Source organism: Panthera uncia (genome assembly GCF_023721935.1).
Source record: "Panthera uncia isolate 11264 chromosome C1 unlocalized genomic scaffold, Puncia_PCG_1.0 HiC_scaffold_4, whole genome shotgun sequence".
NCBI classification, from domain to species: Eukaryota; Metazoa; Chordata; class Mammalia; order Carnivora; family Felidae; genus Panthera; species Panthera uncia.
Genome location: NW_026057585.1, coordinates 18,246,777 through 18,273,991, shown reverse-complemented (window position 1 = coordinate 18,273,991; position 27,215 = coordinate 18,246,777). Strand labels below are relative to the sequence as shown.

The following is a 27,215-nucleotide window of genomic DNA, read 5'->3' as shown; positions in this document are numbered from 1 at the left end:
ACCAGTACAATTCCATAAATGTAGGGTAATGTAGGGATGACAGAGATGAAATTATATAATAAACAAATTTGCATCTAAATTGGAATGATACTGTTTCCAAAGAAATGACATTTCCAGTTTTCAGAATAATAACTCACGAATGTTTTTATATCATCTCACCAATACAACTGTTTATCAAACACTAGAATATGCATGCGTGGTCCCATTCCCATCTCTTATTGTTTTAGTTTAACTTCTACACATTCAGTGGTAGAGATTCAAAAGTCTAGACAGATACCATAATGTAAAACAAAATGAAAATAAAGGTATTTGAGTAAATTTTTAGAGAATGATATATTAACATCATATTCAGATAAGACGAACTAATTTCATAAAAGGAGTCAGAAAGTTTTATTCTGATTTAAAAATCTGTGTTTGAATTACTTCTTTTCTTCATATTCTTTTTTCAAGTTGGGAAGACTAAATTGCTTTTGAAATTTATATACCCACACAATAACACAATTTCGGAATCAAAAGTTGAATTTTATGTATAATGACTTTGGATATAGTGATAATGATAAACCTTATAGTGAAGTATCTGCATTTATTTACTTTTTAAAAACTAATTGTACTTCATATGAAATAAAAGTCATTTTTATATTTTTATACTAGATATTTTATTTATTTTAATTTATTTTACTTTCTATAATTTATTTTTTTTATATTTTATATCCAAGTTAGTTAGCATATAGTGCAACAATGATTTCAGGAGTAGATTCCTTAATGCTCCTTACCCATTTAGCCCAACCCCCCTCCCACAACCCCTCTAGTAACCCTCTGTTCTCCATATTTAAGAGTCTCTTATGATTTGTCTTCCTCCCTGTTTTTATATTATTTTTGCTTCCCTTCCCTTATGTTCATCTGTTTTGTATCTTAAATTCCACATATGAGTGAAGTCATATGATATTTGTCTTTCTCTGACTAATTTCGCTTAGCATAATACCCTCTAGTTCCACCCACAGAGTTGCAAATGGCAAGATTTCATTCTTTTTGATTGCAAGTAATACTCCATTGTATGTATATATACCACATCTTCTTATATTTGATATTTTAAATAAATATTCTTTTTAAAGCTCCACAGTGTTTCATGAAACTCCAAGATGCAAAGCTGCATAATAAACTTATTTTCACTACTCACTATCACACGCCTAAAGAATTCACTAATGAGTGTTTTAAAAATTATTCTTCTTAGTAGCTTAGCAGTTTCTCCAAATAAACAGCTGGAGTTACTCCAGGATTTATATTGTAGATTATGGATTAGAAAATTAAGAATTAATTAAATAATATATAATAATCTTTGCTTCTAGTACATCTGTCTTTGGTAATTTACTAGAGGCCCTCTTGACCAGAGGTAGTTTGGTTAGAAGTAGTGAAAACACGGAAATCATTTTCATGTATTTTAGGAGTTGATACTGTAATCAGCTTATGAAACACAGAGGCTATTATTACATATTTTAAAAGATGCAACATCAGGTTCAATTATTTATTTTGAAAAAAAGAACATATTATGATAGCCTAAAACCCTAATTCAAAAACTAAACTGGGGGCGCCTGGGTGGCGCAGTCGGTTAAGCGTCCGACTTCAGCCAGGTCACGATCTCGCGGTCTGTGAGTTCGAGCCCCGCGTCAGGGTCTGGGCTGATGGCTCGGAGCCTGGAGCCTGTTTCCGATTCTGTGTCTCCCTCTCTCTCTGCCCCTCCCCCGTTCATGCTCTGTCTCTCTCTGTCCCAAAAATAAAATAAAAAAACGTTGGAAAAAAAAAAAAAAAAAAAAAAAAAAAAAAAAAAACCTAAACTGGACCCCAGTGAGTATGAATGTAGTGTATGGCAAAGAAAGGGGTGTATAGTCTGTATGTGGGGATTCAGGAGTAAGAGGGGAAGAGCTGTATGAAAAAGAGACATAATCAACATGTACATATAACAAATATCTTTCAGGGCAGTAAATTTTGAGAATATTAATAATTGATATGTATTAATATACGTGTTTTATTTATATTCTTATTTATATAACATATTTATATTTTTTGTCTTCTGTATTTGTTTTTTTTTAATTTTTTAAAATTTATTTACTTTTTTATTTGAGAGAGAGAGAGAGAGAGAGAGAGCAGGGGAGAGGCAGAGAAGAGGGAGAGAAAGAGAATCCCAAGTAGGCTCTGCACTGTCAGCACAGAGCCCAATGTGGAGCTCGAATTCACAAAATGTGAGATCATGACCCGAGCCGAAATCAAGAGTCAAACGCTTAACCAACTGAGCTACCCAGGCACCCCTCTTTTGTATTTCTGTGTATATTCTTATCACTTATGATGAACAAAATTTACTCTTAATTTCCATTGCTTTAAGTTTCATAGACTCTGTAACTATGTATAACAATAGACTAAACTAATATATGAAATGAAACCATCCACTGATATACTTTGTCCGTATTACTCACTTATGTTCCTGGAAAATAAGGTTGTGTGTATTACAAAAATAAATTTAGCCCGTGAAACTGATGTTCATAGGTAGTTTAATTTCAAAATAGAACTTTGCGAGACTAGAAATTAAGTTAATTTGTTTATAATATTTATCTAATAAACAAATATTCATTATCATTTGTATGCAATCAATAGATGATATTGGAAGATCTGCGACTATATTATTATATATTGCCTGAATGAGTTTATCATTTAATTTAGTATGATATAATGTGTTAAAACATTTTGTTTGGAGTCAAAGACTTAGGTACCTACAAGTAGAGAAAAATCAGAAACAAACAGAATCTCAATTAACCTGAAAGTGTCATAAATGTTAATTATATTTAAAATTATGCCATAGGTTATGTATAGAAGTACAGGAATGCAACATTCTACTGACACTCGGAGTGTATGTTGTTCTTTCTATGAAAATACACATTGTCTGTGTGTATATCCAAATACAGAAAATCTTCTGTGTAAACCTTGTCTATTAATCTGTTATATATCACAGAACTTTACTTTATTACACTTTGAAATATAAATTACTCAGAAACTGGATAAAAACAATGATCAGAGTACTGAATGATGTCTCAGGAGTGCATCCTTTTGTGGGATCAGGACTCAGTGTGTTTGTAATGTTGATAATTGACTCAATGAAAATTAAAGCACGCATTACCAGATCCAATGATTGAAGAATTAAAAGAAAGAATGTAATTACCATAATTGGTGAAATATAATTGGAAGAAAACTTTTTACTATGACCTTGACATTATTTAAAAAGTGGTTTTAAAGACCTAAGTTCAGCTTTTGCAATATGATCTCTATTTTATACCTTAGAAACATTAGAAGAACAGAGAAAAGCAAAATATCTGACTTGTACATTTCCTTAAATTAATCTCCCAGAGAAGGAAGCAAAAAAAATGTTCTTTTCTCCAAGGAAAATAATACGAAGTACCAAAAGTAAAGCCATTTGCCCTTCCCAAGAGAAAAGCATGCCTGTGTTCAAATCAACCAATCTCTGTAATGTTTCCCAGTCGTTACAGCCATCATTGTGTACTCATTCTCTTACGGAACAATAGAAAACATCACCACTATACCCACAGGGGAAGAAAGTAGGTCATCCTTTCGTTTTCAACTTTGCTTTATAGCATATATTGATTGTTACAGTTATTAGCTCAATTCATCTGATTTAATAATATTCAGCTTCAAATAACATTTGATTTATTTTTACCTCAAAAACTTCTTCATCCAAAATCCTGGTTCCAAAAACCGTGATTCCATTGGTGTCAACAATTGCTCTCTCACTTCTATCAAGTGGTTTTGTGGTTTTCTTCTTACAATCAACAATCATTGTCACAGTCTTCTTCTCCACGCTAATTGCAACCCGATGCCACCTAAAAAAGCCAATTCCTTTGTAAGCTTCAAAGATGTTGTTGCCACACCATTACTCATTTTAAAATACAATGTATTTCAAATTGTGAAAGTGAGCTGAAAATGTACAAAAAGTAGGCTCATTTATTAATCAATCAGTTAATAGGTGACGACTTACTGTTTACCCAGAATAGTGCTAGATACTAAAAAGGGTACAAGTGGTATAAAATGCACACCAGGGGTGGCTGTCTATGCTGATAAGGAAGTGCCCATCCTTTGCTACACTTTGTGTTGTTGCAACAAAAGCTTAATCTCACCATGTCCTGATGAGTATATGTGATAGATCAGGGGTGGGACATGAGGTAAGTAATAGTTTCTATGTACGTAAATGTTTTCTTCCAAAAGGAATTCCACTTAATTTTTTTGTTCTGTTTTTGCTCTAGAGATCCCCTGAGATGAACTGTAAAAGGGTATGTCTACTTATTGAATGACTGCTCCATCTGGAACAACTGAACGTTCTAATTGTAAAACACAATGTGCTTCTCTGTCTTTATTCACATTTATTTCAAGTGCTTTCGTTTTCTTTTTCCACTTTAATTTCAAGACAGTTATAGATCACTACTGTGGGCAGGATCCAAAACTGAGACACAATATCTCTCCTTCTTTCCAGGGTTGGCAGGAAGTGGGAACACTGAAAGAAAGCATAGTCAATGCATGTGTGGAATGAGAGTCTCAATTCACTCTGAAGCTACTGCTCCAGCTAATTCAGGGCAGCGATGACAGGCTTAGGGGGTAGACATGGCCAGCTCTGTGGAAACATATATACCCTAACCTTACTATAAAATGGTGGGTTTTATTAACACTATCTGGTGCTAACATAAACCACTGAGTGAACGTCATTTGGATTTTGCAAACCACTCTGGTTTATATATTTTTTTCCAAATGAAAAACGCTAGATTAATATTGCAGAAGTGTCTAGGACTACATCCATAAAATAAAGTACCTAAAAAGTTGCAGGAGCCTTCCTAAAATGTCTGTTTCATGTGACTTGGCATGGCTACTGATGAGGACCAAGTATATTTCCATATACACTTAATCTTTGGTCTTTCCATAGCACATTCAACTAGCATAGGCGTCTGCTTAGTTTGAATCAAGCAAAGATTTATTTTGGAGCCACTTAATACTGTGAGAGTAAAATTTACACATATTTCTGCCAAGAAGCCTGTGTCTTAACTTAAACCATCTCCACTATTGTAAGTATGTGCTTTTCATTAACAGAAAATAAAAATGAATTCAATTGTTAAAAGTTGATTAGGACTCTAAACTTGACCTCATTGTTGATTAATTTCAGCTCTGATAATAGTGATATGTCATAATCATGGTATCATATATAATTATCAAAATATGAAACCATTCTTAATTATTCTCTTTTTTGTACACAGTACATTCACATCATCAGAAAATCTTTTATTCAGTGTATATACAGAATCCAGTGTGTCTCAACTACCCAATCTAGAAGCTCTCTCATTTAGACTCCTTAATGGTCTCTGCTTCCACTGTCATGCAACTGTGTAGTGACCATTTTAAAACACAAGTCAGATAAAGTCTCCTTGCTAAAAACAAGGTATTATTCCCAGTAAAGCTGAAGTCCTTACTCTGCCTCACAGGAGTGTCCTCTGGCCCGCCGACCTCACGCCCAACTTTTGCTTTCTCACTCCCTACACTCCAGCCACATTGCTGGTCCTTTGCACATGTTCTTCACTCAGCCAGAAGTGCTCTTCCTCCCTATCCCCACATGGCTCACTCCTTCACTTTCAACATGCCTTTGCTTAGTGCAACAATATCAAAGAGATGCTTTTTTGAAAACACCATCCCCTTAAATTCCTTACCCTGATTTATTGCCATAGCATCACTTTTCATATTCATTATTAAGGATAGTATTTAAATTCCTCATAAAAGCCTAGTTTTTCCTGCTACAAAGATGAAGTTTTCTCCATGGTCCTGACAAAGATACATTGAGCGTGGATTTTTTTTTCATCTGCATGGCCATTTCCTTCCTACATTTATGATTAAATGTCATATTTCAGATCAGGCTAATTTTAGAAGCCTAGATTCAGCAATAAAATGCCAAGTAAATTTAGCAAACATTTATTTGTATTTAGCTGTTCCCTAAGTGAAAGGCAATGTTCACAATGCAGAATTCAGAATTCAGGATGATTTTCAGAAGAGTATGATGGTTACTATTAAGTCTAACTACCTCCGCCACTTTGAAAATATATGATCTCAGGCAAGTTACTTACAGTTTCTGTGCCTTGGTCCCCTATTCTGTAAAATGGGTTTATTAACATTATTTTCTTCAAAGAGTTGTGAAAATTAAATGAGTTGACTACGTATAAAGTGCTTCAAACAGTACATAGCCCATATCAAGCATTATGAAAACTTCTTATGATTGTCAATATTAACATGCTTGAAAAAAAGGCAGGTCAAGTCAGGTCATTCCTCTGCTCAAAAAGTCTACAGTGACTTCCCATGTCACTCAAGATAGAACCCAAAGTGTTAGACCCATCGACAAAGCGTTATACCATTTGGCCTCCCATGGCTCATCCTCATCATCCCACTCTGCTCCTGCCACGTGGATATCCTTGACATTGCTTAGACAAATCAGCCACACCTGGAATCAGAGGCTGTGTATTTGCTTCCCCTCCTCCTGGAATAGTATATACTATTAGTTAGTATAATTAGTTAGTATACTATTAGTATATAATAGTATATACTATTAGCAAGGCATGCACCCCAGATTCTTCACCAGTCACCTTCTTAGTGAGATTTTCCCTGATCTCAATCCTTAAAATTGCACCCTCCACCACCATCTCCTATCTTCCTCGTTGTCTACCCAGACTGTAAAAGAAACTATGTGCAATTAGGTATTTTATTGTTTTGTTCATTGTCGTATCTCTAATCTCTAGAAAAAACTGCTTCATACTTTATGAATATTTGTTGAATGGTTAAATGAAATAATTGCTTTCAACATGGTGAAAACATTGAATTATTGTGTTACTTACTTCCCGTCAGCGATGTTAACGGTTCTGAAGAGGGGATAGTCTTCAGGGGCAGGTTTTCCAGTGTGGTCTTCAAACAGGAAAACAGGTGATCTCCCAACCTCAACACCGACTTGCTGAATACCATGCTCATTATATATAGATAAAAGGAAAGACTGAATTCCTTTTTTGGGTTTTATTGTAAATAATATTGAAAAATCTTCTGGAAAAGTTCCTCCTGAGAAGAGAAGGCCAAAGGCTCAGAAATGTCAAATTCCCAAATTATTCCTGGATCACCCTAATTTTTTAACTTCTTAGGTGGCCTTAATGAGTCATGCTGATTAGAAGGGGCACATGCACCCCAATGTTTATAGCAGTGCCATCAACAATAGCCAAATTATTAAAAGAGCCCAAATGTCCATAGACTGGTCAATGAATAAAGAAGTGGTGCGCTCTCGGGACGCCTGGGTGGCGCAGTCGGTTAAGCGTCCGACTTCAGCCAGGTCACGATCTCGCGGTCCGTGAGTTCGAGCCCCGCGTCGGGCTCTGGGCTGATGGCTCGGAGCCTGGAGCCTGTTTCCAATTCTGTGTCTCCCTCTCTCTCTGCCCCTCCCCCGTTCATGCTCTGTCTCTCTCTGTCCCAAAAAAAAAAAAAAAAAAAAAAGAAGTGGTGCGCGCGTGCTCTCTCTCTCTCTCTCTCTCTCTATATATATATACATACACAACAGGATATTACTTAGAGATACAGAAGAATGACTTGTCATTTGCAACAACACGGATCAAGCTAGAATGTGTTATGCTAAGTGAAATAAGTCAAACACAGAAAGAAAAATATCATATAATTTCACTCATATGTGGAATTTGAGAAACACAACAGATGAACATAGGGGAAGGGAAGGAGAAACAAGATAAAAACAGTGCGGCAAACCATAAGAGACTCAAACACAAAGAACAAACTGAGGGCTGCTAGAGGGAGGTGGGGAGGATGGGTTAAATGGGTGATGGGCATTGAGGAGGGCACTTGTTGGGAAGAGCACTGGGTGTTACATGGAAGTGATGAATCCTGGGATCTACTCTGGAGACCAAGACTGTATACTGTGTGCTAAGTAACTTGAATATAAATAAATTTTAAAAAACAAGTCATGTAAATTCAAATAGTAATAACAACACAGATTAAAAAACAAATGGGAGAGGGACGATAATAAGCTTTCTCTGAAATAATTGTCCAAGCTATATTCAAATTTTAAACCTGCTCATTTAAAGCACAATGACTATGTAGAATTCAACTCAAAGTTAGGAAACAATATCAATCATTTTTTCAGGACAATATTAAATGCACAATAAGAACTTTTAAAATAAAAAATACCACTTTGATCTAAGATTTGTATTTTCGGCCTTCTCTAATCTGTGGCCATACACCCTCTCTTTAAAGAGGCATCGCAAGGACACAATATATGAAGGTATTTTTTTGTCATCCATTAAAAGCTAAAGAGTTTCTCATCAGTTTTTCCTATCACACAAAAGGCAATTTCACCAATAAAAAGCTTATAGCATTATAAATCTGAACTATCAGATACTTGGTTAATTTGATTCTAAATTCAAGAGGGCAAACTGTCTTTTTCTTTTTCTTTTCCCTCTTACCACTATACTCTAAATATCCAGCATGGGGCCAGATCTACCTAAGTGCTTAGTAAGTATTTATTAAGTAAACACATCAGTTAAATGACTATCATAAATATTTCTCAGATAGTTAAGCAATGGCTGCTTGTATATGTTTTATAAAAACATTGCATGTTAAATTTTGCATTTTACTCTTCAAAAATACTTTTACATATATATCTTATTTGAGCCTCTATCTACCCTGGAATAGAAGTAAAACAGGCATTATAATTCAAAGGATGAGATTATTTCAGCTAAAAAGTATTCTGTGTGCAAAACTTGTGTATATGTGCGTGTGTAATCAGTGATATCTAGGACAACACCAGGAGCTTCCATATTCAATCCATTCATTCTAAATTCTATTCTACACGGTAGTATAAAATAATAAAAATACTCTGAATATGACTGCCACGGATTCAAATTCAAAAGATTATAGGACACCAGCAATTCTAAAACTTTATTGGAATAGGAGAAATGTTTGTGTATAAAGGTATCTTACATCAATTCACCAAAACACTATTTATAATCCTCAAATATTAAAATAGCCTGTAATGGTTGGGACAGGCTAAATAACATATAAAACATCTGCATATGCAGTGTTTGTAGACACTTAAAGTAGTAGGAGACATTTTACGAAATTGGAATTATTTAAAATGTGGAAATTAAAAAAGAGTATGTCACAGAGAAAGCAGTCAATTAATGTTAGGTATTTGGTTCTATAATATCTACTTATATCTGTGTGTATTTCTATATCTTATCCATACGTATCTATATCTACATAGATAAATAGGTATCTCCAAACTAAAAAGTATTTATTTAAAATTATTAATTTTATTTTTAAAAATAATTTACCAAACAACTTTGCCATATCACAAGTAGGTCATAAAAGCTTTGCTATCACATCAAAAATTATTTAAATATAGATATGGTTTTGTTTCATTAGGTGTCATAAAGACATCCAATTTTATTTGTATATAAATCAACAGAAGAAAGATAATCATATAAATAAAATAGAAAAGTAATAAAAAATTAATTAATAAAACATGTTTTATCTGCTTATACTATAAATAAAAATCTAGGTAGGTAATCAGCCTGCTATTGAAGAAGCTCTATGGCCAACTTTTTCTTCAAATAAGTAGCTCAGAATGTTGAGAATCACAGGAATTCTTTCCATAAATATACCTCAATTTTTCAAATATCTCCTACATTGAAAAAAAAAGATGCTAACTTATTATGAGCTAGGGGAAAACAATTATTTTTTTTCCATTTTTGCAAAACCATCATGAATTAATGTCTACATAGAGACATTTAGGGAAAAAAGAATTCTAGGAAAGAATATATTCATATAAGATTAAATAAGTTATAACAAATTATAATTAATGATCCAATTTGTACAGAACGACTTTTGAAATTGTCATGTGCTAACCACTAATGAGTAAAATCTTTCAATTATATAAGTATTTCCCAATTAAAAAAATTTAATGTTTATTTTATTTTAGAGACAGAGAGAGACAGAGCATGAGTGGGGGAGGGTCAGAGAGAGACACACACAGAATAGGAAGCAGGCTCCAGGCTCTGAGCTGTCAGCACAGAGCCCAACGTGGGCTCTTGACAACCACAAGATCATGACCTAAGTGGAAGTCGGACGCTCAACTGACTGAGCCACCCAGGCACCCCAAAGTATTTCCCAATTTCAAATTAGGCAATAAGATTATAATTATAATCTTTATGCTATGACATTTGAAAAAGAGAATTTAGCTACCTAAAAAATCATGACTTGATGTCAAAATGTTCAGTCTAACCTAGGCACCCCACCTTAGTTTCTTCCCTATAAAACACTAAGCAAAACTGTCGATAACTGACTATATGTATCAGAGAGAATTCATTATGATATTACTTCAGCAACAGGAATGCAACCACTTACTATGTGAAATTTTATCTCAAATAACAGTGATCAGTATACATGATAAAATAAAATGTGAAAATTTTCAACTTAAATAATTTATGTTTTGAAATGTATAAATGTAAAGTAAAAGCATCCACTCTGTTGAATGACTGCTGTTAAAGAAAAAATACTATTACTACTTTTGATATGCATGTAAACATAAAATCATACATATATAATAATCATAATTCACACTGAATATATCAAATTCAATACTGATTCTTAAAATGGGCTTTTAATATCAATAGATAGTGCATGCATAAATAAATTTTATATAGAAAAGTCACAAAATTTCATTATTTGATTTTAATTTTCTCAAATTGTGGTTAATATATTTCCATGTGTCATATGTCTCCCTTTAACTAAAATACCTTTTTGATGCAGGTTGGTGGTCAGCAGGATTTTGAAAATGAGGAGGGAAGGCCATTTTTGCATAGTGAGAAAGCTCACTTAATCTAAAAGAGACAGAGACTGTCTCTCAGCTTCACATCATTCACTGGTTCTGTGATTATATTGAAATACTTTACATTTCTAACACCTAATCCATTACTTGGGCTTAAATAGTCTTCTCTCCAGATAGATATGAAGATAAAGATCAATATACACAAAGTTTCTTGTATAGCATCTGTCCCACAGCAGGTGTTCTAGAGAAGGCAGATAGAACTTGTAAATTATAGCTTCTATTCAGGTCACATGTACAGTGTTCTCAGACAGTTAAATTAAAGGTCTCAAATAAGGACTTTAGAGGGCATGTACCTTAATTAAACAGAATTTTGCAGTGACCATCTGATAACCCTTCAACCCCACCCCAATATTGAACTTTCCAATACTACTACTTACTTTTTTCATTAGAAAAGAAGTCGCTATTATGTCTTCCCATAATGGAAGAAAGAGTATTCCAAATAATTTTTCAAAGATCTTTTTTACTCATTTGATAAAGAATAATATTCATTGTTTGGATGTTTTTAACTATGAAAATGTCACTCATCATTTTTATTAATTGCCGTTTCGCATTGTTTGACAGGGAAGCTTTACCCAAATGGAAGATTAAGTTTAAATTCACTTGCGTGGGACGGGCGGATGAGGTCTCTATCAGAGGAGTCTCTTTCTATATGAAATAACTGTTTTGAGAATTATGTGCCTAAGCCACAATATTGTGAGAAGGGGGGAGAAAAAACCTTCAGTATAAATGAATATTGTTAACTCGCATGAAAGGAGAGCCCAGAGGCATACGTTATATTCTTTTCCACGGATAACAGAAATGATTGGATTAATCAAACTAACTACCAATTTGGAAGGCACAAAAACTGACCCTGAAGTGATGAACCAAAATATAAAAAATTAAAAATTAACTTTTTGAGTATTTCTAAAGCTTTTCCATTAATGTATTTTTCCCTGTTTTTTTCTCTTGACAATTCCCATCCCTATCCTATTTCTGCATTGGAGTGCAGATAAATAGAAAAGCAACATTATTTTTACATTTGCAGCTTTTAAATTTGATTTTTAACATACTTTTATGGATTTAATAACTATTTTAATTTTTAATTCCAAAGTCAGAAAAATTGTGCATTGACATTCTTTGTATTTGCGGATTGTTGCTTTTGTCCATCACAAAGGATTGCAAAACAAGAAATATTTGGGAAAGATCAATGAATTAATCAAAATAAATGTGTTTGCAAAAATACTTTAAAATGTCCATCCATGAAAAATATATTGTTTTGTAGTTAGTCCCTTGATTTCTAATTTTTCTATTGTTAGAAAATAGTTTTTTTGTGAAAATAGATAATTCAAATCCCTTCAGGTAGGGACAGTGGAGAGGATTATATGAAGAATTTAAATGATAAATTATTTTGGGGTGCCTGGGTGGCTCAGTCAGTTGAGCATCTGAATTCAGCTCAGGTCATGATCTCGCAGTTCGTGGGTTCGAGCCCCATGTCGGGCTCTGTGCTGACAGCTTGGAGCCTGAAGCCTGCTTCAGGTTCTGTGTCTCTCTCTCTCCGCCCCTCCCGTGCTCATGTGTGCTTTCTTTGCTCTCTGTCTCTCAAACATAAATAAACATTAAAAAAAATAAACAATAACTTATTTCTGAGAGGATTCCAAAGCACTAAAAAGAAACACTTGATAGTATAGTGAATATTGGCTTTGGCAACAGACAAGACCTGGATTAAATCAAGACCCCTCGTAATATGGACAAGTCCAAGAACCTGAGTGAAATTCTATTTCCTCTTCCATCAAATAAGGATGGGAACACTCAATTCAGTACAGTTGTAAGAAGAAAATAACTGATGTGTGCAACAGCAGACTTGCAACAAGTTACTGTTTTGACTATGTGACACTCAGAAATTGTCAGTTCATCACTCAACTCCCTTTCCCTACATTATCATGATTGCAGATAATTAGTGTTATCAGGTTAATCAATATTTTCATGGAAAGAAATAATATTCACCAGGTATTTTTCAATACCATTACAAAAACTTTCCAGGTAAAGGTTTACAAACTCTCTAAACCCAGATTTCCTTATAACTGTGACATGGGGCTTTTACTCTATTTAAGAGAAGAACAGGATCCCAAAATAATACTGAATAATCTGTTTTATAATATATTCTAAAGAAGTATTTCTTTCAACAGAAACTTAAGTTAATTTCATAAAGACACTCACTAAGTATGTCTAAATCCACATGCCCATTCAAGCCACATGGGTAGTCATTATGGGTAAAACTGCCAGGTTATCCAGTGAATAAATTCTATAGGATTATATGCAAAAATGAGCTAGATATAATGTTGTTTTCAATTTTTATCATCTGGAAATAAAATGATAAATTATTAAATTTTCAAATAAACATATCTTCTGTGATTGTGTTGAATTAAAACTGGCAATTATTAAATCATCAGTTATTTCCATTAAGTCACCTTAGTGACCACAACCTATTCAGTGTCCTATATAGGAAAGAATTATATCTGCCCCAATAATTGTGCATTATACAGCATGATAAAAAGACACAAAATAATTAGCAAAGTAGTGACAGTTCTAATAATAAAGTGAACATACCTGAAAATAATTGTTTTGTTGGAGCACTGAGCTGTGCTTGCTTTGAAACTCTGTAAGCAGTATCCGAACCTTTTGAATTCTTTCTGTTTGTGCAAAAGCCCGTTGTTTTTGATATTCCCTCTGGAGAATTGTGAAAATCTAGAGCTTTTAGTACATCGACTGGAGCAGCTGAAAAATAAATTAAAGGCAAAAAAAATTGAACAAATAATCTAGCATAAAAATGAGTATTTTTAAAAGAGAAAACTGTTTATTATTCTACTCTCAAATCTGTCACTTAACACATCTCCCTGTTATCTGGGTAGGAGACTGAGAAGTGGGGCAGCAGGTAAAATATAAACTAAAAAATTCTCAATACAAAATATCTCAAATCAAGAATATATTTGTGGAAAAGCAAACAGAAGATATTCATATTTTGGGGGGGATAAGCAGATTTAGAATTGAATATATAAAATATTTGTTACCTGGCATATATTATGTACTTAATATATAATAGAATATATGTAAATTTACAATCTGATGCATCTCCATTACAATTTATAAAGTCTTTAATCATTCTAAGTAATTTCACTATCTGGAGTTAAAGCAAAGGCCAGCATCTGGACATATTCCATTAATTTCTAATAGATTTACTATTCAACTATTTATAAGCTACATAAAGGTGATTTTCAAGGTTCAAATTCACAATGAACGTTATACATAATGATTGCAAAATGTGCAGTTACTAAGCCATATTGTACACACAAAGTTAAAAGTTGTTAAAAAGAATAGGTAACAAAACATGCCTATATTCTATTGACTTTTTGTCTTTATTCAAAAATAAACATATTCAGAGAAGGCTATGTGTTGGCCAATGTATTACTGAGCATGTCTGAGACATAAGTCCTTACTGCAAGTATATAGGTTCTAGTTCAGAAGTAAAAGAGATCACTTCTACCAACAGAAGTGAACCAATATTATTGATTTGAAAAGTTTTGATGTCAGTTAAAAAAACAAAACAAAACAAAACAGAATTGCTATCAAATTTCAAAATATGCTGGGATTTATAAATATACTGTTTCTGGAAGGACTTAATGAGAATGGGAATGGGACTGATTTTAGAATCAGAAAATATCATCACAATTCATCACGATCTATAAAGAGTGACCTGTAATGGGGTGTTGTTCTTTGAAAATTATGATTTCAGAGTGCCTGGGTGGCTCAGTCAGTTAAGCAACCAACTCCTGATTTTGGATCAGGTCATGATCTCACAGTTTGTGGTTTCGAGTCCCATGTCAGGCTCTGCAATGACAGCACAGAGCCAGCTTGGGATTCTCTCTCTCTCTCTCTCTCTCTCTCTCTCTCTGCCCCTCCCCCATTTGTGCATGGGCATACTCTCTCTCTCTCTCTCTCTCTCTCTCTCTCTCAAAATAAATAAACTTTAGGAAACTCTAAAAAATAAAATTATTATTTTTAACTATTTTTTTTATAATAACCACCAGTTCATTACAGAATACATGAATGAATGAATGAGTGCTTGTGAGCACTGTATACTTGGTCATTTCCTTAGTTAATTAAATTTTAGGGGCATTTACTTCCATATGTACAAATATACATGGATGAAGTTTTATATAATTTTCCTTTTAGAGTATAACAAGTGTAATTTCCTTTAACAATACTCTGTATACCTATTTTATCAAGCCTCTGAATGAAAGTCAACATACTATCCAGTATAGTACACATTCTTCCAAATTATTAAAAAAGAAGAGAAAAACATTCTCTTTATGGAAATCAGACAATTCAAAGGGATCATCAACTCTACCAAATATGACACTCTCTAGTTTAGCCTTGGAATACTTAAAAGAATAACAGCATTCAAGAACATTTTTGCTGTAGTCCTGCTTGTGATGGTCAATTATTTTAGGCCCATGGGGATACTGGACGTTCTTAACTTTCTTTTCTCTTATCATAAAGTATAAAAGAAAGTTATAATATTTTTGAATTTTTAATAATTTCTATTTTTTGAGGGAGGGAGCATGCAAGTGGGAGATGGGGCAGAGGGACAGGAAGAGAGAATCTTAAACAGGCCCCATGCTCAGCACAGAGCCTGATGCAGGGCTTGATCCCACAACCCTGGGATCATGATCTGAGCTGAAACCAAGAGTTGAGACTCTTTAACAATTGAGCCACCCAGGCGCCCAAGAAAGTAGTAATTTTTAATAGCTTTCATGTCTAGAAAGTCTAATATGTGCCAGTCACTAAGCTAAGCTCTTTACAGACTTTTCAGAGCATATGTTCTTATCCCTACTGTGCAGATGAAGGAATTGAGAGCCAGAAAGCAAACTAAGGATACTCCTGAGATCTGGGCAAACATCAAATCTAGGCTCTTTCCACTTCACCACCTTCATTGCTCTACCCCATAAACAAAAACTCTGTAAAAGAAAGTTAAAACATAAATATAAATACTACAATTATCTTGAGACAGTTAATTGATTCCTGATGTTTATATTTGCTTTAAATTAAACACAATTTATGTTTCAGGGTCTAAATTCCTCTTAAAGAGACTATTTATAAAATTCATAGCATCTTATCTGCTTATTGTGTCTTATCTTCTTGTTCTGAGGCCATTAGCAAAAGTACATCTGAATAGGGTAAAGACTCAAGGACAGACATGAACACAGCTATGAAGGCTGTAATTCTATGAAGAAAATGATGCAGTCCCATGGTCATGGTCCCAACTGCTCATAGGCAAATAATAACTAAAATAAACTGCACATGCTTCCTCTCCAAAATATCTTTCCACAGGATGATCTTTTCCAAGAGTACAGATTTTGTCACACGTGCTTCTTCCTACTTTGAAATAGTATGATAAAAACACATTCCCTCTACAGGATTCAAAATAAGAGCTCTATTTTTAAAGCCTCACAAAATTCTTTATAGAGATGCATTATATGAAATAATTCATTCTTCAAAAATCAATTAAAAATAGGGACAAGTAAAAACCTAGATTTCAACTAGTTTTTTTTTATTTTTCTAAAAAGGCATATCAAGGGGCACCTGGGTGGCTCAATTGGTCAAGCGTCCCACTTTGGCTCAGGTCATGATCTCAAGGTTAGTAGGTTCAGTACAGAGCCCACTTAGGATCTTCTGTCTCACTCTCTCTCTGCTCCTTCCCCCCATAACTAAACATTTTAAACAATAAAATAAAGATAAAAAAGGCATATCAAGTTACAAAAAATGTAAAACCTGGTTAATCAAGTTTTAAAGTTTTTCCCTTCAAACAAACTAAATAATAAATTAAGCCACTTTGAAATCTGCCTGCTATTTGATTTCATAATCATAGCATTTAACAAATTCTCATAATAAGAATTCCATGGTTTTATACATACACACATACACATATACATATACACACACAGCGAAATGCTTCTTCATATTTTATTAACTGAATTGCAATTATTTAAAGATTAAAAGCAGTAATTTGTTATAGCTTAACTTGATATATGTAAAAAAGCAAAATTTCCATTTTCAAAGCAATTCTTAAATGCCCTTTATATTGGAATTGTTTTCTTGTTGCCAATAGCCGATGCCATAGATCATGATTAGAATTTCAGATGAGCCCAATCAGCACAATATTTTGTTAAACAATGTTTTTCCTGCCTTTTATTGTATAGTGTTGCAGTCTATTGAATGGGAGCATAAGATATCAGAGCCTAGTGCATTACTACAATAGCCATTTAACTGGTTTCCATGTCTTTTCTAATCATTCTACATACCACAACTTGAGCAAGTTTCCAAAACACCAGGCTTTATGTCACTCTGCTGCTTAAATTCCTTCAGTGAACCCAGTAACTTCTGGATGGTATGCACAGAACTTGCATATAAAATCCTGAAGATCTGAACACATCCAGTTGTCCTGCCTGTACCACCCCTAGTGTGGTATGCACCTCCATCATTTGTTTTTTTGGTTTTTTTCATTGTCATTTCCCCTAACTCCTTCCTCATTCAGCACTGTAGCTATACTGAACTCAGACTGGCCAGAACCCCTCATCTTCCTTCTCCTACCTCTGGGCCCTTGAACCCCATTTCCCCCGTCTGAAACACTTAGCTTCACTTCACCTGAGGAATACATAGGATATAAGTGATGTGTAATCTGCGCCAGAAAGCATTTCCTGTCTCCCAAAACTCATTTAGATATATGCTTACCTCTATTACAGCACTTTTCACCCTTGGTTTTAATTTTTGCCTATACTTAATTTTTTTTTTTTTTTTACTAAAACTAGAAAAGAACAGATATGTATACACACACATACACACACGTACATGAGCTCTATAAAATACTGGCTGAGTGTGAAACATGATAATGTGAAAATACATAGAAGCAACTTTCTCTGAAGTCTACAGGGCTCTCTTGTCTTGAAACAAAAAATTTGAGGGCCTACTATGTCTTTTTTATTATGTTCTGCTGATCTCTTAAACATCCCGACTCATTCATTGATTAGTCTGTCCCAAGTCTTTAATCCTTTCCCTCTGTTGCCTTCAGTGTCCACATGGATTACTGATGTAAAGGCTCACAATGCTTTGATTGTTTCATCTCTAATTAATTCCTCCTCTAAACTTCACACACTCCCATGACCAGTAAGGAGTAGATAACAGCAATACATAGTGTTGAAGAACTGGGATTGCTCTGAATCCCACCCCTGGCACTTAGCATATGTGTGATTTGGACTCAGTATTTAACTGCTTTGTCCTCAGTTTCTATATCCGTAAAATGAAAATAATAAAAAGTATTTAACTGCTTTGTCCTCAGTTTCTATATCCGTAAAATGAAAATAATAAAAATATTTACCTAAGTTTGTGAGCTGGCATTTGTGACAATGCCTTAGCACAGCGGCAGGAAAAATTATGCCTGTGGGATAAGACCTTTCTGACTATTTTTGTAAAGGTACATGACATAAGAATGTTTTTTTTTTACATGGCTAAAAAAATTAAAAGAAGCATAATTTTGTGGCACAGGGGAATTATACGAAATTTAAATTTCAGCATCTACAAATAAGAATTTTATAATACTATAGCTACACCCAATCACTTATATGTTGCCCATAGCTGCTTTTGCCCTACAAGAGTTGTATAGCTGTGATAGAGACTGTATAGCTAACAGTAGCTGAAATATCTGCCATGTGGTCCTTTTAAGCTGAGTCCTAAAGGATGGGTAAAAGTTTATAAGCCAAGAGGAGGGTGACAGAAATATCAGATATGCAACACAGATACAAGACAGCATAGAGTACAAGGAAATGAAAGTAATCATAGTTGCCTGACAAGACATCAGCACTGAATAAATTTAAATGTCCAAATTCTCCCTGGGTGTATCATGGCTGCTGAGGACCTCTTGAGAAAAATCAGATATCCACCATGGATATTAAGAGCTACAATCTCCAAAGGAAACATCCACACTAACTCCTGTCTACTTCTCCTACCCCAAATGTTATGGTCCAGCTGAAATAAACTTCTCTTAGTTTCTAGAATATATTGTGCTCCCTTTCTGGGGATTTATTTTTTCAATCCTTCCTAAATTGGCTAAAGATAATTGTTTTTCAACCCTACTATGACTAGAATTTCCTAGAGAACTTTTAAAACATAAGAATGCCTAGGTACTACATAAGAACTTATAACTAGAATGACTAGGTGAAGCAGGAGGCAGGGAGGGCAGGCATTAATGTTTTAAAAGTTTCCCAGATTAATCTAATGGGTAGCCAGGATTAAAGCCAGGTGGACTGAGACCTAATCAACCTTTTGATCTCCACCTAATCACTACTTCCTTCAGGAAATCATTACTTATCTCTCCCAGGCTTGGTTATATGACCCACTCACATGATCTCAAGTACCCTATACTCCCCTTGGATAACTCCACACTCTATTTTGTTTGCTTGCTTAATTATCTCATTTTCACTCAGGCACAGGGTATGTCTAAACTCCCTGTTACAAACTCATACCACCTAATATCCCTCTCTCTCTCTGCTAAACTTATAATTTATTGTTTGATGTCTGCCTCCCCTAATAGATTGTAAACCCTCTGACAGCAAACATCAGCACTATAGATGTTCACTATAGTATTCATAAATAACATAGCAGCTGACACATAGTAAGTAATCAATAAAAGTACATTTAATGAATGAATGAATAAATGAATGACTGAGCAGCTACATCCTGCCTTAGAGCTAAAGTTTCTTTCTCACCAGTCTGAGAAGGAATATGAAGAGGGTTGGAAATGGCCTTTACAAACAGCACCTTGAAGTGCTTTCCAAATCAGATTGTTTCCATTTGATTCAAGTGTGGCAAGAACACAGTTCTCAAGTGGCCTTTGTAAAGTAGGTGCTTTCCCGCTTCTAGGGAGTCACTTACCTTACCTTGTACCTCACATCACAGGCCACATATGAGACATTATAGGATAAATAAAAATAAAACAAAACACAGAAAGAGTTATAAACCATCTCCCATCCAGTCATGGAATGCTTTGCTGCTTTAGATAAATATCAAAACACCAGCAGTGCTACTGTGTTTATGTGGTGGTGGAATGCAGGGTCGACAAAAGAAAAAGTCAGAGTCAAGTGACTATTATTATAATTTAACTATTACCAATACACTTCTCTACATCAAAATCACAAGAGCTCTTAATAAAGAGTCTAAAAGGTAGGATATGACAGGTGAATAGGCAACAGTTAATAACTTAGCTTCTAAGGCAGGAACTGCCCAACTTCTAATCCAAGTTTTTCCAACATCTAGTTCAATGTCTGGTCCAAGCATTTATTATCCCTGTGATTTTGGGTAACATACTTATGCCTCTAAGACTTAATTTCTCCAATTTAGCCTCATTTTGAGAATTAAAAAGGATAAAGTATTTTAATCTCTGATGATAAGGTCTAACACATAGTAAGTCCTAAATAAAAATAGTATCTGAGTAAGAGCCAAGATGGCAGAACAGCATGGAAGATTTTTGTGTCTCGCATCCATGAAATACAGCCAGACCAACACTAAACCATCCTATACACCTAGAACACTGATTGGAGGATTAACACAACAATCTGCACAACCTGAACCACAGAATTCAGCAGGTACGTGGCATGGAGAGGTGAACTTGGGGCAAGAGAAGCCTGCAGAGGGCAGGGAGCCACTTTTGTAGGTGGAGAGAGGACGGAGACTGGCGGGGGGAGGAATAGAATACGAGAAAAGCACCCCTTCCCAAAAGCAGCTGGAGAGAAAGTAGAAAATTGGAAACAGCCGCAGGGACTAAACTACAAAGGGAGAAAGGAGAAAGAAGAGGGTTTAAATTCCATTAAGATAGTAAACAAGGGGAGTGGAAACTCTGCAACTCCACAGCTCGATACCTGGTGGTGCTCTGGTGGGAAGGGCGAATCCCCAGGAACAGAGTGGGGTCCAGGAGGTTCTTGGGCCACATGGGGAAAAGAGGTTCCACTGTTGGAAGGACTTTTGGTAGAGACTGTTGAAGCCACCTGGTCCCAGCAGACCCCAGAAAATGGCCACATTCGCTGGTGCTGGAAACAAGGTCATTAAGGGTGAAGCCTGGTGCCAGATGTGTGTTGTGATTTTCCATAATCCCTGAAAAGCTGCTGCTACACTATCTGGCGAACTTTTTCTGGGGCAGGCTGGCACCTGGCCACAGTCTCGGGGCACTGGCAGCAGCAGGGTCCCACAAGCGTTCCTGGGTGCAGCTGACATTCGGCCATTGCTTGGTGAGACCCTCCCACAGAGGGGCGGAGCGGGTCAAAGCCGCAGTCCTTCAGAATTAAGGGGCCAGGGAAAACAGCCGCATCTGAGACAAAACTAGAGAGAGAGGTACTGCCTGGGGCTTTGTCACAGACAGTGAAGAAGAGGGGAGTGGATGAAAGCTGAAGACAGAGGACCGGTGCATGATTGCTATCCGGGAGAACAGACTGGGTAGCTGCCTGGCACCATTTTCACCACTTCCGCGCATGTGCATATGCACCTATGAGCCCCACAACAATCCACCGCAGTAGGCTAGCAGCGCCATCTAGTGGAGAATGGAGCCGTTACACTGAGCCCCACTCAACTGGGCCAACCTTGCTCTTCAAGAACACAAGTCTCACCACCTACTGAGTTTATGGACTATAAAGAGCTACACAGTCAGCCTTCTAGGGGAAAATGAAGTAATTTCAGTCCTATTTCAATCTGTTAGCAGGTACATCTATTCAATTTTTCTTTTTTTTTTCACTTTTACACTACTTTTCTTTTTCTTCAATACAGAAAGAGAAAAAATTCATTTTTATATTCAATTTCTATTAAAAACTTTTTCTTTATTTTTTCTTAATTTTTTGTGCTTTTATGTAATTTTTTCAAATTCTATTTTACTTCTATCACTTTATCGTAGTCTACTACAGTGTATTCACTCTTTCAAATTTTCAAACGATTTCCATTTTTTCTCTTTTTTCTCTTTTTCTTTTCTATTCTTTTTCTTGAATATAGAACAAGAAAATATTCATTTTTATTTTTAATTTATATTAAAAATATTTTCCTTTAATTTTTTCTACTATATTCTTTACTTTTGTATAAATTTTTTCAAATTCTATTTTACTTCAATCATCTCATTTTAATCCCCTTCAGTGTATTCATTTTTTGAATTCTCAACCGATTTCCTTTTTTTTTCTTTCCCCCCTTTTTTTTTCTCTAATATGTCAAACCACTGTCAACACCCAGACAAAAACACACCTAGGATCTAGCATCATTTATTACATTTGTGTGTGTGTGTGTTGAATTTTTTAATTTTATTATTTTTTTAATTTTAATTTTTTAATTTTAATTTTTTCTACTTCATTAATTCCTTTTCTCCTTTCAAAATGATGAAACGAAGGAATTCACCCCAAAAGAAAGAGCACGAAGAAATAACAGCCAGGGATTTAACCACCACAGATACAAGCAAGATGTCTGAACCAGAATTTAGAATCATGATAGTAAGAATACTAGCTGGAGTCAAAAATAGATTAGAATCCCTTTCTGCAGAGATACAAGAAGTAAAAAATAGCCAGAATGAAATTAAAAATGCTATAACTGAACTGCAATCACGGATGGATGCAGCGGCAGCAAGGATGGATGAGGCAGAACAGAGAATCAGTGATATAGAGGACAAACTTATAGAGAATAATGAAGCAGAAAACAAGAGGGAGATGAAGGTAAAAGAGCACGAATTAAGAATTAGAGAAATCAGTGACTCATTAAAAAGGAACAACATCAAAATCATAGGGATCCTAGAAGAGAAAGAGAGAAAAACAGGGGTAGAAGGGTTATGTGAGCAAATCATGACAGAAAAGTTTCCAAACCTGGGGAAAGACACAGACATCAAAATCCAGGAAGAACAGAGGACCCCCATTAGATTCAACAAAAACTGACCATCAACAAGGCATATCATAGTCCAATTCATAAAATACTCAGGCAAGGAGAGAATCATGAAAGCAACAAGGGAAAAAAGTCCCTAACATACAAGGTAAGACAGATCAGGTTTGCAGCAGACTTATCCACAGAAACTTGGCAGGCCAGAGGAGTGGCAGGATATATTCCATGTGCTGAATCATAAAAATATGCAACCAAGAATTCTTTATACAGCAAGGCTGTCATTCAAAATAGAAGGAGAGATAAAAAGTTTCCCAGACAAACAAAAATTAAAGGAGTTTGTGACCACTAAACCAGCCCTACAAGAAATGTTAAGGGGGACTCTCTGAATATTCACATATATAGATGGAGAACCATCTATCATGCTAATGGTCAACAAAAGAAAGCTGGAGTAGCCATACTTATATCAGACAATCTAGACTTTAAAATAAAGACTGTATCAAGAGATGCAGAAGGGCACTATATCATAATCAAGGGGTCTATCCACCAAGAAGACCTAACAATTGTAAATATTTATGGGCCAAATGTGGAGGCACCCAAATATATAAAACAATTAATCACAAACATAAAGAAACTCATTGACAGTAATACCATAATAGCAGGAGACTTCAACACCCCACTCACAGCAAGGGACAGATCACCTAATCAAAAAATCAACAAGCAAATAATGGCTTTGAATGACACACTGGACCAGATGGACTTAACAGATATATTCAGAACATTTCATCCTAAAGCAGCAGAATATACATTCTTCTCCAGTGCACATGGAATGTTCTCCAAAATAGACCATATACTGGGACACAAATCAGCCCTCAACAAGTACAAGAAGATCGAGATAATACCATGCATATTTTCAGACCACAATGCTATGAAACTCAAAATCAACCACAAGAAAAAATTTGGAAAGGTAACAAATACTTGGAGACTGAAGAACATCCTACTAAAGAATGAATGGGTTAACCAATCAGTTAAAGAGGAATTTAAAAGGTATATGGAAGTCAATGAAAATGATAACACCACAACCCAAAACCTCTGGGATGCAGCAAATGCGGTCATAAGAGGAAAATATATAGCAATCCAGGCCTTCCTAAAGAAGGAAGAAAGATCTTGGATACACAACCTAACCTTATGCCTTAAGGAGCTGGAGAAAGAACAGCAAATAAAATCTAAAACCAGCAGAAGACAGGAAATAATAAAGATTAGAGCAGAAATTAATGCTATCAAAACCAAACCAAAACAAAACAAAACAAAACAAAACAAAACAAAAAAACAGTAGAACAGTAGAACAGGTTAATGAAACCAGAAGCTGGTTCTTTGAAAGAAGTAACAAAATTGATAAACCACTAGTCAGTTTGATCAAAAAGAAAAAGGAAAGGATCCAAATAAATAAAATCAAGAATGAGAGAGGAGAGATAACAATGAACACGGCAGAAATACAAACAATAATAAGAGACTATTATGAGCAATTATATATATGCCAATAAAATGGGCCATGTGGAAGAAATGGACAAATTCCTAGAAACATATACACTACCAAAACTGAAACAAGAAGAAATGGAAAATTTGAACAGACCCATAACCAGTAAGGAAATTGAATTAGTAATCAAAAATCTGCCAAAACACAAGAGTCCAAGGCCAGATGGCTTTCCAGGGGAATTCTACCAAACAATTAAGGATGAGTTAACACCTATTCTCTTGAAGCTGTTCCAAAAAATAGAAATGGAAGGAAAACTTCCAAACTCTTTCTGTGATGCCAGCATTACCTTGAATCCAAAACCAGACAGAGACCCCACTGAAAAGGAGAACTATAGACCAATTACCCTGATGAACATGGATGCAAAAGTCCTCAACAAGATATTAGCCAACCAACTCCAACAATACATTTAAAAAATCATTCACCACAACCAAGTGGGATTTATACCTGGGATGCAGGGCTGGTTCAATATCTGCAAAACAATTAACATGATTCATCACATCAATAAAAGAAAGGACAAGAACCATATGATCCTCTCAATAGATGCAGAGAAAGCATTTGACAAAATACAACATCCTTTCTTGATAAAAACCCTCAAGAAAGTAGGGATAGAAGGAGCATACCTCAAGATCATGAGCCATATATGAAGGACCCAACACGAATATCATCCTCAAAGGGGAAAAACTGACAGCTTTCCCCCTAAGGTCAGGAACAAGGCAGGGATGCCCACTCTCCCACTGTTATTCAACTTAGTATTGGAAGTCTTAGCCTCTGCAATCAGACAACACAAAGAAATAAAAGGCATCCAAATCAGCCAGGAGGAGGTCAAACTTTCACTCTTCGCAAATGACATGATACTCTATATGGAAAACCCAAAAGATTCCACAAAAAACTGCTAGAATTGAAATCATGAATTCAGCAATGTTGCAGGATATAAAATCAATGCACAGAAATCGGTTGCATTCCTATACACCAACAATGAAGTGACAGAAAGGGAAAGCAAGTAATTGATCCCATTCACAGTTGCACAAAATAACCATGAAATACCTAGGAATAAATCTAACCAAAGAGGTGGAAAATCTATATGCTGAAAACTATAGACAGCTTATGAAAGAAATTGAAGACACCAAAAAATGGAAAAAGATTCCATGCTCCTGGATAGGGAGAACAAATATTGTTAAAATGTTGATACTACCCAAAGCAATCTACATATTCAATGCAATCTCTATCAAAATAACACCATCATTCTTCACTGGGCTAGAACACATAATCCTAAAAATGTGTGGAACCAGAAAAGATCCCGAATAGCCAAAGCAATCTTGAAAAAGAAAACCAAAGCAGGAGGCATCACAATCCCAGACTTCAAGCTGTACTAGAAAGCTGTAATCAAAACAGTATGGTACTGGCACATGAACATTCAGATCAATGGAACAGAGTAGAGAACCCAGAAATTGACCCACAAAAGTATGGGCAGCTAATTTCTGACAAAGCAGGAAAGAATATCCAATGGAATAAAGACAGTCTCTTCAGCAAGTGGTGCTGGGAAAACTGGACAGAGACATGCAGAAGAATGAACCTGGACAACTTTCTTGAACCTTGCACAAAAACTAAAAATGGATGAAAGACCTAAATGTAAGACAGGAAGCCATCAAAATCCTTGAGGAGAAAGCAGGCAAAAACCTGTTTGATCTTGGCCACAGAAACTTCTTACTCAACATATCTCCGGGGGCAAGGGAAACAAAAGCAAAAATGAACTATTGGGACCTCATCAAAATAAAAAGCTTCTGCACAGCGAAGGAAACAATCAGCAAAACTAAAAGGCAACCCACAGAATGGGAGAAGATATTTGCAAATGACATATCAGATAAAGGGTTAGTATCCAAAATCTATAAAAAACCTATCAAACTCAACATCCAAAAAACAAAAAATCCAGTGAAGAAATGGGCAAAAGACATGAATAGACACTTCTCCAAAGAAGACATCCAGATGGCCAACTGACACATGAAATAATGCTCAACATCACTCATCATCAGGCAAATGCAAATCAAAACCACAATGAGATACCACCTTATACCTGTCAGAATGACTAACATTAACAACTAAGGCAACAACAGATGTTGGAAAGGATGCAGAGAAAGAGGATCTCTTTTGCATTGCTGGTGGGAATGCAAGCTGGTGCAGCCACTCTGGAAAAGAGTATGAAGCTTCCTCAAAAAACTAAAAATAGAACTACCCTACGACCCAACAATTGCACTAGTAGGTATTTATCCAAGGGATACAGGTATGCTGTTTCGAAGGGACACATGCACCCCCCTGTTTATAGCAGCACTATCAACAGTAGCCAAAGTATGGAAAGAGCCCAAATGTCCATCGAATGGATGAATGGATAAAGAAGATGTGGTATATATACAGAATGGAATATTATTCAACCATAAAAGAATGAAATCTTGCCTTTTGCAATGATGTGGATAGAGCTAGAAAGTATTATGCCAAGCAAAATAAATCAGTCAGAGAAAGACAAATACCGTACGATTTCACTCATATGTGGAATTTAAGACACAAAACAAATGAGCAAAAAGGGGTGGGAAAGAGAGGCAAACCAAGAAACAGACTCTTAACTCTTGAGAACAAACTGATGGTTACCAGAGGGAAGATGGTGGGGGTGGGGGAGAGGGATGGGGTAAATGGGTGATGGTTATTGAGGGCACGTGCTGTGATGAGTACCAGGTGTTGTATATAAGCCATGAATCACTAAATTCTATACCTGAAACTAATATTACACTGTATGTT

At 35.3% G+C, this 27,215-nt stretch overlaps 1 protein-coding gene across 2 annotated transcripts in view; it reads right to left on the bottom strand.

Moving 5' to 3' along the window:
* Window positions 1-27,215, bottom strand: part of COL11A1 (collagen type XI alpha 1 chain) — a 218,620-nt gene that overhangs the window by 176,239 nt on the left and 15,166 nt on the right. For both annotated transcript variants that reach the window (XM_049616699.1, XM_049616700.1), the window contains exons 2-4: window positions 13,553-13,720; window positions 6,924-7,137; window positions 3,722-3,884 (exon numbers count right to left, since the gene is read on the bottom strand). In XM_049616699.1, coding sequence (XP_049472656.1) covers window positions 3,722-3,884; window positions 6,924-7,137; window positions 13,553-13,720 — 545 coding nt within the window. The remainder of the gene's footprint in view (window positions 1-3,721; window positions 3,885-6,923; window positions 7,138-13,552; window positions 13,721-27,215) is intronic.